Source organism: Micrasema longulum, unplaced genomic scaffold (assembly GCF_059751315.1).
Source record: "Micrasema longulum isolate JH-2025_06_02 unplaced genomic scaffold, ASM5975131v1 h1tg001176l, whole genome shotgun sequence".
NCBI classification, from domain to species: domain Eukaryota; kingdom Metazoa; phylum Arthropoda; class Insecta; order Trichoptera; family Brachycentridae; genus Micrasema; species Micrasema longulum.
The window spans coordinates 128499-144985 of NW_028278363.1; the positions used below are offsets into that span (position 1 = coordinate 128499).

At 30.1% G+C, this 16487-nt stretch overlaps 1 protein-coding gene across 1 annotated transcript in view; it reads left to right on the forward strand.

Annotated features, from left to right (window-relative positions):
• The window catches only part of LOC148276622 (uncharacterized), a 248787-nt gene that overhangs the window by 88669 nt on the left and 143631 nt on the right, over positions 1–16487 (forward strand). Inside the window, exon 2 of the mRNA XM_088234011.1 lies at positions 1971–2454. Within this exon, the coding sequence (XP_088090137.1) occupies positions 2356–2454 (99 nt within the window). The 5' untranslated portion in view covers positions 1971–2355. The remainder of the gene's footprint in view (positions 1–1970; positions 2455–16487) is intronic.

Genomic DNA, 16487 nt, shown 5'->3' on the forward strand with positions numbered 1-16487 from the left:
CACTAGAATGATTTATATGAAAACTTATTGTTACTTACAAATAAAGCAGGGGTTATTAATGATTCGAATGAAGTATACCTATGGCATAATGTTCCACAAATTAGTTGAGTAATCCAGAAACGGACGTTTTACAACTGTTACGAAAATCGCAAACATCGAAGACTTCAAAAAATCGCGTCTTCACGAAACATGTTGTGCTGCACTTAAGGTTCTAATACAGTACTCTATGCATCACCATTCACCGCTCAATTTTTTTTGCCTTCTCCTTCACAGTAGTAGCTACTCTTTTATGGAATACCTATTCACTAATTTTAGAGACGTCCTTTCTTTATTTCCATTCAAATCACGTATGAAATATCACTTCCTGAATATTTCAGTTTTTCCTTTTCCTCCCTCTTTCCTTCTCTCCTTACCCCTTCCTCTCTTCATAGCATTGTCTAAGTATTTAGTCAATTTTTACTTCTTAAAAAAATATGTCTACGAGAATATCAATATTTTGTTTTATAATGAAATTTTAATAAGCCAGCAATGTGTTCATAAACCACTGATTTTCTCAAATTAAATGGCTTGGGTAGGTAGGAAGAAATTGCCTTAAGGCAATATTTATACACCTTTATGCATATGTATTTAAACTGTTTACCTATATAAAGTGTTTAAATAAATCAATGTAACGGGTATGATGGCGAGGATTTATGTTTTTATATATGCCTCGCAACCTAACGAAAAGTCACTACTGTATTACTCTGTGCATACCTGGCACTAATTAATATACCAGGCAGTAACAAATTGGTAGAAGGGTGGTGTGTACTTAAGTTTTCCTCTAAAACCGATAGATGCCATTAGCAGTCAATTACCGGTGTACGCTCGCTAATAAATTTATATGAAACATACAATACCAGACCAACAGTATTTTGAAGGGAAGGCTATAATATTGTTAGCGTCTTAAAAGGATATGCGATGCCAGTCATTTTTGATAAATACGTATTTAAACATTGTTTTTCTGACACATTCTCGCAAATACCTCCCCGATACTGTGCTAAAAACTCAACTGCACGTCGCGTTGGACTGAAATCGACAAAATCGGCTTTTATTTGTCCCGTTTGCGCATCTTAAAACTGAACCAATTTAGTTTTTTTTTAGAAAGAGTATTGAAATAAAATTTTCTGTGAAGACATATTTTACGTTTTTTAAAAATATTATTATAATAGTATAAATAGTTATTATATTTTTATATCATACGTCCAAAGACAGCAGATAAACCTGGGCTCTTTTAACGGTTTTTTGGATGATTCTAGTTCCTATAATAAACAAATTATAAATAAACAAAAAAATTGGACACGCCAATAGTAAATATATTTTGTGTGTAAAAAAAACATTGCTTAACTACCATAATCCAGGGAGAAAATACGGGAATACGTTTGTATGAAGAAAAGTGAGACCGCTTAACGCTATACGAATTTTATGAAAGTTTTGTTCCCTTTCTTAAAAGGGAGATTTTTAAAAAATATATTATATTTGACTGTTTCAGTAAAATAAATTATTTCCGGTACAGACTAGGAGTTTTTTGTATTTAGTCAGCACCTTTTTTGTTTGATAACTTTTTTTATTTAATGAAATAAAATTATAATCAACAATTCAATCACTATAAACAAAAGATATATTAAATGGACACCATTGGCATTGTTTAGTTAATTTTATTTAATTTATATACACCAAAGAGGATTTTGAAAAAAACATGACAAATGCAACTTGCAATTATTTTTAATCTTGACTAGGGATCCCTAAAGAGTGAAGTCCAGGCTTTTCTGCGATCATTTGGACATTCTCAAAAGACTGTTGATTAAACATACAATATTTGTTTGTGTTAGCACGTGCCTATGAATTATGAAAACCTTTTTGCGACGTGCACACAACTATAGACTGTATTAAATTAGATTTTTTTTTCTAAAAAAAATTCTTTTTTGTTTCAGAAAGCCAAGAAAGTTTGCAGAAAAACTACAATACGTAGACTTAATCAAAAACATTGAACTAAAAGTTCACAAATGGTCATTGAAACGTTTGTATAAAGTACTCTTAAAAGTAATGACATATCTAATTACCGAAAATTATACAGGAATTAAATTAAATGAGTAGCCAAACATTCCATATAATTGTAAGATAAACAATAAATATTTACAAGAACCATTAAAATACTATGTAGTTGAAAAAATCTAAGCGTAAAATGAAGAGCAAAAAATCGAATATATTTATATGGCCCATGCTCCTTGAGGATGATATCTTTAATCGAGGAACAAAGGTCTCCTAAAGGAATTCAAGAATAAAATAACGTCCTGGAAGAATATTGTCCTATTCGGGATGGTACCCCTGACTCTCAGTATTGTCTTGACAGCAGTCTCCGCTTTGGGGCTACTTCTCAACTTGTATATTCTGGCGGTCATTATTCTAACCAAACAGGTAAGTGCACTTATTTTATATATTTTGTTTTTTAAATGGTTAACTTGTAGAACTCCATATTACTTTGAATATTTGAAAAATGTATTTTTTTGTTTTAATTATATATTCCATCATTTCGAGTGACGGCCGTTTCACTTCGCGCATTCATTTTATATAAGAGGTGTGGGTGTGTTGATTGGCGTAAATGACATGACTACAGTATTTGCATACGCATACGTTCTGGCAATATTGTCCCACAATAGTCTCTTCTGGAGTCATTGGCTAGAGTCAACAGTTCACAATAAACGAGAATACAGAATCCAGGATTTTCACTTCTACGCTTGTGTGTAGTATCAAAGTACCTACCTACGAGGATGAGATATAAACCTACCTAACAGCATTTTACAATTAATTATTTTTAATAGATTTCTTTAATCTTACATAGTTATAAAAATACGATTGAAAAAGGGAGAAAAAACAATAACGATGAAAAAATATTTAAAACGTTTACCTGCATTACCTTAACTCATTTACTTTTGTACATATCGCATCCCGGGAATAATACTGGCACAACTCAAAAAACTCAATTTTACATAAGAGCAGTTACACAAAAACATGCTCTTTTTTACTGACTTACATATTTTTTTGCAAAAACAGAAACACAATTTTAACTTCGCGTACTTGTGCCGTATTGTTTTTAAGGTTTTCAGAAATAGCATTGATATCATTTTGTCACCACTGAATTTGAGTAAAAAAACATAAAACGAAAATTTTAGTTTTTGCTTTTAATGCCACAAAAATATTTTAATAGTCATTTTCACGTGTTAAAGTACCTTAAAATTTATGAGATACAATTATTCCGGCCGTTTCAACAATTATTAATACTTTTTCATTTTCATATTTTTTTTCAGTTACGTATCCTTCGACAGTTTTCAGATTTTTTAGTTCCATATTTTTTTAAAGATTATCATATTTGTATTAATTATTCAATTTTGTATTAATTATCTAAAGATATCTCTAAAAAAAATTTGATGTATTTAATACTCCTCAAAAAATGCTGTTTACCTCAGAACAGGTATTAACTATACTTAGTGAGAATAGACAGTGTCCAATATGTTTGCTTATACTTTAATTTTACTTAAAAATATCTTAATTTTTACTTGAAACTAGCTTATTTGTATATTTTTTACCTTCTCTACTGTTTAGCAAACAGATCATAATAATACTATGCTTTACAATAAATGCTGATTTATTCAGCACTGAACTGAAAAATAAACTGAATAAATTTACAATTTTAAATAAAATAAATGCCTCATTATTTTCTGCCCTTAGTTTGAGTATATTTAGTGTTTTTAATAAAATAATAAGTTAACGTTTTTTTTAATTCATTACTAATTCGTAAGTTAAAATTAATGTATGTGTCGAAAACATAATTTGCACTCTTCTCAAAGAAAACCAACGATGCAAAACAAAGATCTAAGATCGAATTGTATTCTAGAATGTTCTTTACAAAAAATAATAATAAAATTTAAATTACGAAAATATTTTTTAAATCCCTCAAAATGCGTATAATGAACCTTGACATCTTCAAGACTCACTTCTAATCATCGATGTGACTGATAAAGGATAACCTCTGTAGCTCAATCACAATGGCCGCACTTGTCGGTAATTACTGACGCGATAAAAAAATCTTATGGATACGTGTTGGTTAAGGTATTTTAATGGCCATTAAAAAAACACGTGTGATTGAGCACGATCACAGCCAAATCGCACATCTTAGAAGCCAAATACTTATGTATTACAGTTATAAGTTATTGAGTAGTTAAACTAAATTAGATTCACAAATAACAACAAAGATGGTGACCATTTTAGAGAAGGAAATGTGGGAGTCAATGCATTTACTAGACTTATGACTTGCCATTGGCTGGTTAAGAAGAAATGAATATTTATTTTTAAAGTCGAGACATAAAAATCTGCGCACTATTTCTTCAACATTTTTTCTTTTAGGGTATATTATAGGGAATATCACATACTAGAATATCGATAAAAATAAATGAAACCGATTTAGAAAAAAATACTGTATTTTTAAAACTATGTGTATATTTTGGGAAAACGTTTTCATACATAATGTTTAAAAAAAAAAAAAAAATGTGTCCCTACAAAAATGCGACATGTTTGGCCTTGATAATTGTAACCTTAAGATTCGTTTCAATGTTCTATTTAAATCTAAACGGTCACAAATAAAGTTCTAAATTTACACGAATCGTGACGTATTAGGGGCGCGGCTAATGCAATGGGCCGTTTTCGTGGGAATTCAAAATTTAAAAATATTTTTTATTCTACAAATAAGTAGGATTTTTTGTGTCGATAGTATTTCATAGACCCTTATCAATTTAAAATTGTTTAGAAAATTACATTTCCCAGTTAAATAGCTTGTTGTAATATCAATTCATTCCAAATTTGTTGAAATGTAAAATTTCTATTTGATAAAATCAATTGGTATATTTCTTTGTGGATACTGCCGCTACGAGTGTAATCCAGTTGAATCGTTCTAATTCAAAACGTGAGGCATAAAAGTCCTGAAAGTACCACGAAATAACTGGCGCGCCTGAAAGCTCCCCATTTTCAGGATTATTCAGACAATGGAAAGTTTTCATTTCAGCACACTGAAAAATGTATAAATGTCAAATGTAGCTCCATACACCAGGGAAGCATAAAAATTTCTTGTTATTTCCATCAGTATGTGCATTTTAAGGGACTTTTATGAATTTTAGAATTACATACACTTATGCCCCCATTCAGAATCAAAACTCGAGACGAGGAAAGTACATTCTAAACTCATATGCTGAGAATAACTTGAACAGTAGAATGTTATTATCTCACCATCATATCAGTTTTGTGTCTGAATATAGGCTTTAGTACTATTTGTTATACTGTAAAAATTGTGTATTTGCTAAAAGACTATCAAAGTAAGCCTTTTTAAAAAATATTATTATGTATCGTATTATCATCGCTATGATTTGTTAAAGTTTTGTAATTTTTAAATTACTTCGCGCGTGACGTCACAAGATTTCCTCATTCAGTTGTCCTGATCGGTGAGTAAGCGTCCTAGAAATCAGAAATCCATCATAAAACTATCATTGGTTGATTCAGAAGAACTAGTGACGTAGTTTAAATTAGTTACCACGCGTAGGAAAAAAAACAAATTTCTCGTAGCACTGAACTTCCTTATTCGGTGAATAGTATTCATTTTAAATAATGCTATTAAATATTTGTAGTCAACAACTCGTTGGTTTTTCTACGTCATTATGTATTTTTCCTATTCTTTTTCAGGACACTAACATGCAAATCCCACCGGACACCTTCAACCTAGTGATTACACAAAAGATAGCTTCTTATAATTGTTTTAAAAAGAAATTGAAGTGGATGATAAGTATGAGAAAAATAACAGATTCTAAAAATATACATTAGCTGTCTTAAAGCAGGGAAACTATCCTTAACTAGTTAGGCAGTTTAGACGAGTCCCCAGCAAAAACAAAAAGTATGTATGTATGCTTTTACTTCTCATTAAACCTATTGTGTATATAACTAAATGTAAATTGCTGTAATAAATATATGAATAGGTAATCATAAATAAATATAAATAAATAAAGTAAATAGCATGCGTCATATCATAACGTTTTTTTAAGTTGTTTTTTTTTCGTGCAACTGATGTGGTGAAAATAAATTTTGGGATTTTCATATTAGTGTGATTTATGGGTCTTGCAATGTCAAACGAACTATGTTTAATATCAAACCTTAAGACAAAAAAATGGATCTTGTGGATACTACTGTATTTTTGGGCATAAAACTAGATTCTTGGTTTCAATGAAGTTAACATATAGCTGGTTTATCGAACAGACTTAGTTCGGCAGCCTACGCTGTTAACACTTTGTATCCCGGAGCCGTGTAAACGCGTGATTATATAACCACGCGTTGTCTCAGTCCCGTGGTTTAACAGCTGTCTAAAAAAGGGCATTTTATTGACATCTAGTGCCTTTTATTAGTATTTTTTCGCTGCTGGTAAACTACGTGAAAACACTGGACCGGGATACAACTGATGGTTTTTATAATAACGTGTTTACATGGCTTCGGAATACAAAGCACAATAAAGGAGTGAGGCCCTGTATATATGCGAGCATTGCAATGCGCAATGTGGCTCTCCATAAAGGCGAATGTTGGCAAAACCATGATACAAAATTTACTTAATTAATTATTTCATTTAAATCTGAGAAGTTTCAATTGATTAAACCTAGTATTTTCATAATTATGACACTTTTAAAAACCCTTCACAAAGCATAAAATTTCACAAAAATGGGCCGGCACAGGGTTAATTCTGTGTGTATTTGGCGGGTGCTCAAAGTGTTTCAAAAAGATTCGACATCTTACTGATGCAGAAATAGCTAGGTTAGTCAATGTCAGTTACTTCCACGGCGTTGTGTCTTACGGTATACTGCTGTGGGCAAATGCTGCAGATATTGATTCTGTTTTTGTGCTGCCGAAGAGAGTTGTTCGAGCATTTTACATTATAAGTTCCAGAGAATTGCTTAGAGATAAGTTTAAAAAAAATAAAAAAAATTGCGTTCCTATGATTTACCCAAATATTTAATTTTGAAGGCCATTTTCAACGAGTTGTAAATAACTCACTATTATAAAATGAAATCAAGTTGGGGTAGAGTGAGATTCGAACCACGGACCTTTGGTCCGTGAGTCCGAGACACTAGCCATGGGACCACAACCCGATAATTTTATTTTTTTTTAATTTAAAAAAAAAGTTTAAAAAAATCAATACATTGACAGTCACATGTCAATATATTTATGAAAACTTGATCTATGTACATAAAAATTTTTATGATTTTAAGAGGAATAGAGATTTTTATAGGTTCAACACGAGAAATAAAGATATGCTAGTTGTGCCCACTATTAGACTACAAAAAAATATTGATTCTTTTGTCTCAAACTGTATACGATTCTACAACAAGGTACCTCTTAAAATTCAGTCTTTGCCAACAAAAAAATTTAAACATTTTGCCAAGCTCAGGCTATTTGCAGAACAAGACCGCTTGACATTCGATTCGTAATTGTTGATTTTAGTTTGTTGATTTAATTTGTGTTGTTGATTCAAATTTATTCGTTTGTTAGGTTTGATTGAGTCATTGTTGAATTGTATGAAATCGTTATAATTTTTTGACGTTTAAGTGATTCAATAAATCTATTGATAAGAATATACTGAACTAAACTTAAATTAACTAAACTTTAAATCTGCTGACATAGAAAAGTCGGCAAGTAATTATGAACAAAAATTTACTTATATTTTTTTGATAGAAATAGTATTTGATATAATGTCATTTTGATAATATTCATAATAATTTCTGTGAATCTTTATTTAATTTAAATAATACAACAACAAAAAACTGTGCAAGTGTGATTAAATTATTATTTTCAAAATTCTAAATGATATGGTTGATTTGCTGTATCTACTGCAAAATAATAGTTTTTATTTATTTATTTATTTTATTTTATTTATGACGGTTCACAAACAATAAACAATACATGTGACATTGGTATAATAATCAATAATCAATATCAAAATATTGTTCATCAATTAAATGTGAAAACAGCATGCACAAATAAAGAAAAAAAAGTTTATAATAGATTTTTTTAATTAGCTAGCTTCGTTTTATTCTATAAGTGTAATAAGAGTTGTTGCAATAAAGTATTACTAACAGATTATTACAGATTATTTAACCTAACTAACATAAGAGACTATTTGATTTATAAATTGCGTCACAGTTTTCCTATAATTATTTAATGTATCGTTAAAGATATCAATATCAGCATTACTTTCAACATTATTATACAATATTAACATTCGTAATAATGCATTAAAGTGCGTCATATTATTATTAAAGGTTGGAAGATATAATGTTGTGTACGTTCTCAATCGCCGACGAGAGACATTTAGGGGTAAATTCTCTAAACAAAATGTAAAATTAACATTAAAATTAAAATTAATTATTTTATAAATATATATTAAGTCTTAAATCTGTCTCCTAAACAAATTAAAATTATACTGTTCTCTTTGTTGTACCAGATTAAAATCCTTTTTTTTATGTACCAAACTGTGACACAATTTTACCTTGAATTAGTTTATTAGACGCACCTACCTGCTTAAATTACACAAAGTGATCTCTATGGTAATGTAGACATATTTAAATGCACATTAAACTCTTTTAAAAAATATTTATGAAGTTAATTACTTGGGATAGTTTCTGGATGTATATTGGCATATTGGGGGGTTTATATTACAAACATGTACTTGCATGTGCACAGTACGTGATGCCAGTTTATGTTTGTAGGGGAGAGTTGGATATTAGCGCGCGATTGATAATGGCACGCCCCAACCTACTTCTCAAACCATGCGCACTATAAATGCAAACCCAATAATTCTTTTTTAGTTGTTTTTTTGCGATACAATTTGGCTTAGGAGCGCACCAATACCCGGTTTTTTGCCTATTTTTTGTATATTTATCAAATATTTCATTAAATATTATTTTATAATTACATAGTTTTATAATATATACAGTTAGACTTAATTCTAATGGACCAGTGAAGTTTCCATATTAGGTATATTTTCATTATATACAATCTTAATTCTATGATCTATGGTTATCAATAAACTATTTTTGTGCATATAAGTGCAAAAAAGAAGGAAAAAAATAATGAGAGTAGTTTAAAAATTAAAATCAAAGTAAAAAAGTTTAACTACTACTAACACATTTACATAAATGGAAATAATATAATACAAAAGTAATAAAAGGTAATAATCAAAATAAAGAAGAATAAAAAAACATGCTCTAATCCAAAAAAAACATTTTCAAAGGGGATAAACATATACATATATATAAATATATATACATATATATATTTATATACATATTTTAAGGGATTCCAAAAAAAACATGAAAAGAAATAAAAGACAATAAATTTACGATAATTTAAAAAACATCTTCAAAACTAATGACACATTATAGTAAGAAAGGTAATATATTATTTTTAGAAGCAATTCTAAAAGTTATTAAAAGAAGTTTAAAAGTATAAAAACATGTCAAGCATAGCTGAGAAAAAAGAAAAAATAGCAAATACATCAAGTAGTTTTTAAATTTTGTAAAAGCCATGTAAGTGAATAATTAAAAAAAATGTAGTTAAAAAAAATATGAAAGCAATATTGGCAGTAATAAAACTTTCAGTCAAGACATTTAATTAAAAATAACAATATTAAAGTATGTAACGTGATGTGATGTAAGAGAAAAGGGTTAGAACTTATTATAATAAAAGATCAACGGGGGTTTTATTCCAAAGTTTTCAATACACTGTTTTTAAATAATTGTAATCCTGTATGATAGATATCTATATGGTTGAAATATATATTTATATAAAATAATATTAAGAATACTTATTTTATTTATTAACATGAACGGCAAATCTGCTTTTTACAAAAAAATATAATACTAACATATATTATTATTTAATATATTTTTTTTTTTAAAAACATAAATTTCCTTTTACCCAAGATTTATAAAAAAAAAAAACATAAAAATTATGATTTATAAAAAAAAATAGCCTTGAAATTATGCAACATATTTAGTAGAAAGTTTAAACAATTTAAGAATGAATGTAAAAAACAAATTAAATAATAAAATGTTTTAAAGAAATATAACAAGAAAATCATAAGAACTGTTATATGTAAGCATATGTGTACATACTTGTACGCGGACGGCGCAGTATACACTTTCTATTTTTTGTTTATTCTTTTTTTGTTTGTTCTTTCCAAGCCTGAAGATAGATAGAGAAGAGCTCCTGAAGGGGGTTCTACAAATACCCCAAATAAAATGCTATATATGTGCGTTTAAAAAATAATAAGTAAATGTCATCATGATTGTAATGGTAGTGTACAAAAAAATATTTCATAGTAGTTCTAGTTTTTTGGAAAATTTATACCCTTTTTCATAAAATACTGTTGCGAGAGGATGCTGTATGGCACCGCGATGCTTGTGTACGCGTGATATGACACGTTGAAGAACACTGATCTTATGTCACGACACCCGTTAGCGGAGAGTAAGAAAGTGAAATGAAGGTAAAATTAAAAGCACATATCCAGTTTTTGTTGCTATAGGCGTTGTTATAGGTCGTAAGCCCTTTAAATGCCTAGATTTCCATAATCCCTTCTCAAAAATGTTTTTCATCTGTTGCAAAAAGTTAAGATCTAAATAACTCCAGGTTTAATAGTAGACTCGGTCATCTTTTTTCAACATCTCTTCAACAATCGAATCTGGGTAAAAATTAATACATTTATTGAGTATGCTCGTCATAAATAAATAAATATAATAAAAATTTAAACGCCGTAGAATTTTTTAACGAAAAAAAATACTGTTTTAAAAAATATATCAAAATTGCGATAGAGACGTCATAAGAGCAAAATCTTTAGTTACTATTTTTTTAATGTTTTACTTATTAGTGTCCATTATTTTATTATTAATTATATATATGTACGTGAAATAATGTGCATTAGTGTATGCGTATATATTCATGTGTGTATGTATGTGTATATATATATGCATGTTCATGTGTGTATATGTATTCATGTATGAGTATGTATATATGTGTACATATGTTTGTATATATATATATATATATGGATTTGTGTGTTTATGTATATGTATATGTATGTATGTTGTATGTGTACATTTATGTGCATTTTTATTTATTTTTTCATTGTTTTGTATTTACTAACTATTTCTTCTTCTTATCTTTCTTCCCTATTTCCCAATTCCACCTTTCACCCCTAGAGAACTGTACGTTTTGTTTCTAAATATTTTTGTTCCTATATGAAACCCATAATTGGTCTTGTTATTTGTTGTTATTCTTTATGTATTGTTTATTACTATGAGTGAGTTTGTTTCAAAATTAAATAAATAAAAAAAATCAAAAAACAAGAAAATCCACCCTGTATACAAACATTTGGACATACTCAAAGCATTGTTAAATCGAAACATTGTCTCAATCGCTATGAAGTCGAATGAATCTATTTGTTCTTTCGAGTTGAAAGCAATGCTGAAATATTCTTCTTTCACGAAGACCGTTGCAAGTATTCTTTTGCAAAGGATGTGAAATGATGTAGGTTTGATCGAAGCGAATACCGTATTGATGAGTTGTCACGGAGAGTAGACGTGTCGGAAATAACAAACGGAACTTCCTTCAATGTTCGCACGTGGTTGGAATCCCTTCTCTCTCTCAAATGAAAGTTCCTAAATTAAAATATAGAGTTTCTCAGTATTGGCAAAGGAAGCAAACTAATTGACAAGAATATTGTCCGAAGCCTTCAATTAGTTCGTGGTTTGAAGTGTAATCTGACGAACGAAGTTCACGACAGCCATTTTACTTTTTTCATTTGAGGTATAATAATTGATTACACTAAAATTTCAACCATCCGGATTAATGAGAGCCAAAAATTATCCGGATATGCAGAAATCAGCATAATTGGATTAACCATTAAATTAAGGCAGTAAAAATATTTCTATGACCACTTTTAAAATAATGAAGCAAATTTGAAAAACATGACTTACTTTCAACATGTCCAGCAAAGTCAATAGGCCATTTTCATTGGTTATTAAAACATCTGTTTTATTATTTATTGCGACCTACAAAAGTTTTAGTTTTGGTTTCGGCCAACAAAACAAGTTTCGGCCGCGGTTGCGATTTCCAATTTTATGCCGAAACCTACGGTAGGGATGTGCCGAATTACATTCGGCTGTACTTGCATCTTATAGCTCGTGTCTCTAAGTTTTCTTTTTTTTTCATATTTATATTTTTGTAATTTCTTTATAGGTAATTAAAAAGTTGAAATTCCTTTTATCATTCGTATATTAAAAACTCTTACCTATGATAGGTACGAAGGTTTTCACGGTCACTGTTATCAATTTGTTTATTTTTTGGGTAAAATAGGCAATTGAAATACACAAACACCCAAATAACATAAACAAAGACGACGGGCTGAAATTAAACTCAACATGATTCCCAGCACTACATACTACAAAAATGAATAGAAATGTGCCTACTGCCGACTGCGACATGGTACAAATTACTAGTACTTAAACACATACTTTTTTTCTAAAAAAACTCAGTTTACCCTAAAGATGGCTCCCGCAATGGTAGCCGAAACGTCGGAACAAATTCAACACACACGGTATCACCCAAAAAAGAAACAAATTGTTACGTATGAGTTATTTGTATAACATGACAATAAACTAAAAAGCGCTTAAAATAAACAGTTTTCTCATTAAATTTATGCCTTTCATTTCATTGTGTATTTTATTTAATTTATTATATAAATAAAACACGAGTGATACTTTAATCCACAAATTTGGAATATCCAGTGACCGGTTTCATCGCTTTCGCGACATCTTCGAGACTGGTATATTTATTAAAAAGTTAAATGTATTTATACAGAACAGAGGTAAGGATACATAATTCAAAGTTATATGTAAGTAAATTAAATAAAGTTATTTTTATCTTAAGGATCATTATCGACAAATTTTCTATGGGTTAACAAATGAATGGATATAATGTTATTTTAATGAGTTTAAGTATTTTATTTTATTGTTGGTGTCCCATCCTTCGTGAGTGTGGTTTTGTAATGATTTCTGAAAAACAAGGGGTAAAAAGTCATTAGTAAAATTATATTACAATGGGTAAAGTAATGGAGAATGCACATGTGTTATCTGTTCATTAAGTAATTCTACGTCGGGTTTATTTTTTAATCTATTAATTTCGAGAATTTCTAATTTGTCAAGTTTATGGCCTTTGGGTGCAATATGAATTATTTTTACATTATTTTTTAATTCGAAGGAATGTTTGTTTTCTATTAAATGATTGGCAAAATTTGAATTATCTTTATTATTAGACCATGATTGTATGTGCTCTTTTATGCGTGTTTTAAAGGCTCTACCCGTTTGGCCTACGTAGCATGTATTTTTACAATCGTTACAATTAAGAAGGTAAGTTCCTGAGTTGGAAAACTTATCTTTTTTGTCTTTAGTATTTACTAACAAATTAGCTAAGGAATTATTATTATAAAAGGCTGCAGTGCATTTATTTTTATTTATTATTTGTCCAATTTTATCACTAGTTTTTCCAATATACGAAAGTTTTGCCCACCGCTTTCGGTCTTTATTATTATTGTTTTTTGGTGTCAAACTTTGGGTTAATTTATTGTTTACGAGACGCTTTTGTTTCTTTCTTATTAAGTTATCAACTAGTGTATTGTTATATCCGTTATTTATCGCGATAGATTTAATTATGTTTAACTCATTGTTATAATTATGTTTGTTAAGCGGTACGAATAACAGTCTATGAATTAAGGAGTGAAATACAGACAATTTATGTGAAATATGATGTCGCGAATTATTATGTATAATGTTATCACTATACGTTGGTTTCCTAAAAATATTGAAATGCATTTTGTTTGATTCTATATTTAACGTTAAGTCTAAGAAGTTGAGTTTTTCCCCTCCTAACTCCATTGTAAATTGGATTGACTTATTAACTGAGTTTAATTCTAAAAGGAACATATCAAGCTGGCGTTTCGTTCCGACCCACAAAATAATGATATCGTCGACATATCGACGATAGAATTTAACATATTGAAATAATTTTAGGTTTATTATTTTATTTTCAATAAAATCCATAAAAAATTCTGCAAGTACAGGTGAGATCGGATGAAACGCGATGAAACCGGTCACTGGATATTCCAAATTTGTGGATTAAAGTATCACTCGTGTTTTATTTATATAATAAATTACAATGAACTTCCATCAAGAATTTTCACTTACAAACTTAAATGTTTTATTTTATTTAACTCTTTTTTTAATGAACTCGTAAGGTTTAATAATATAAAGACCAGACTTTCGGCGTTTTGAAGTAATTTTTTTTCGTATTTAAAAAAGTTTCGGTTTTGGTCGAAACTAGAACGGAAAGTGAAGTAAAGACCTTGGTTTTTTCAGTGTTTATTTACGGTTGTGGTGTGTAGGACACTGAAAAGAAAAAATCAAAGCTTTCGAAATGTGGTGTTGGCGACAAATGCTGCGGATTCCGTGGACAGCCAGATGAAAAAATATATCTTTACTCTAGGAACTAGACATAAGAGAAAGACTTACATCCATCGGCGAAAAAAATCCTGCAGTTCTTTGGACATATTTCTAGAAGGAACTCTGATAGTTTAGAGAAAACTATTCTCCCAAGAAGTGTCAAAGGGACAAGGTCGTGTGGACGTCAACCGACAGGATGAAGCAGCTTAGTCACTGAATTATCAGAATTATCATTGACGAATTCCAACGGAAGAGCACAAGACCGTTCCATGGATAGAGAGAGACTGTCCACAGATGAGCCATGCCTGGAGTCAGGCGTAATCACCATCCTCAGACATGAGGCTCGAATTGAAGAGAGAAAACAGCTGCCGAAATTCGGTTTCAATTTCGGTGACGGCTGAAAATCTTATTACCTAACTATTTTTTTATTTCTTGATAACGATCTGGATATTTGGTAATCCGAATGACTGAAGTTTAAATTAACTAAGTTCTACTGCATTGGCTCTCCAATAACAGCGTATCTAGGACATTGTTTATATGGAAAGTAAAGTCATACATTTCAGGCGCTAGTCAACGAATAATAAAATATTGCAGTGAAAGCACTTTCTTCACATACGCAAAAACCATTTTAAAGGCCGCGGATATTCCCGTCAGTTTCCCTCATACAGAAAATCGGTTTTATTTTGCAGAAGAACAAATAATCTGTTTTACTTAGCTTTTAAATCGTTGCTCGGTACATATAATTTTATGCGCTCCAAAATGTTGGGATTGTATGTTAACCATCAAGGCCATCATAACCAAGGCAATGCTCCTTCTGGCCAGCAAACTTGTGGGACCAAGCATGCCTAAACGGAATACTAGTGGGTATTGCAATGGGTAGTATCCATACTCTCTCATGTAGAGGTAACGAAGAAGCTTCTTTTGTGTTCTCTCAACCATAAGTGAGTAAGTGGCTTCTTAAGCCCCCCACACTACTCTCCAAAATGCTACGCACTAAAGTGATGGACAAAAGTTTGATAATATTCAATTCTGCGAAGTGTTTAAAATTATGTATCACAAATCCCAACATGTTGGAACCTGAATGACTCACATTGACAATGTGACTATGAACAGCAATTTCATATTGCAACTACAGTAGCATTAGCTTTTGAACTTAAAAGGGTAAACACAATAAATATTGTAGTGTAGAAACACCTTAACTTATGCGCCAATGCGTCATCTAGAAAAAATACGATGAGATACATTTAACTTCACTCGATTTTCATTTTTAGCGTTTTCATCCGAGACATCTGTCGAGTCAAAATTACTCTTTCAGAATTATGGTTTTATTTCGCAAACAAAGCTGTATTCTTCACCCGCCCGAACTCAGAATAATTTAGCGTATATTGGTAGTATTATTATTTTTATTATTTTTTGTAATTATAATTTTTGTTTTTTTAATTAACATATAACAACAGAGAAAAAGAACATTTTTGAGAAGGCAATACAGAAGTTTAGGCATCTTCAGGGCTTATGACCTGTCAATGGCTGGTGTAAGTGGCCACTTTATAGGGGCAGAATGGGGAATGTTACACTGTGTTTAAATTAGCCACTTAAACCAGCCATTGACAGGTCATAAGCCCTGTATATGCCTTGACTTCTGTATTACCTTCTCTAAAATGTTGTTCATCTCTGTTGTTATTTGTTTATATTGACAGCTCCCCGGGGAGTTGAATCCAGTCCATGTCCGCAAAAATTTAAAGTACTAAAAAAAAAAAGAATAATTACAGAGCAATGAAATACATGTTAACAGTAAGAACAGTATCTTTAAGAATAGGATAGTTATAATTATGTAGAATAATTTTATTCGGCATAATTATGTATGCGAGA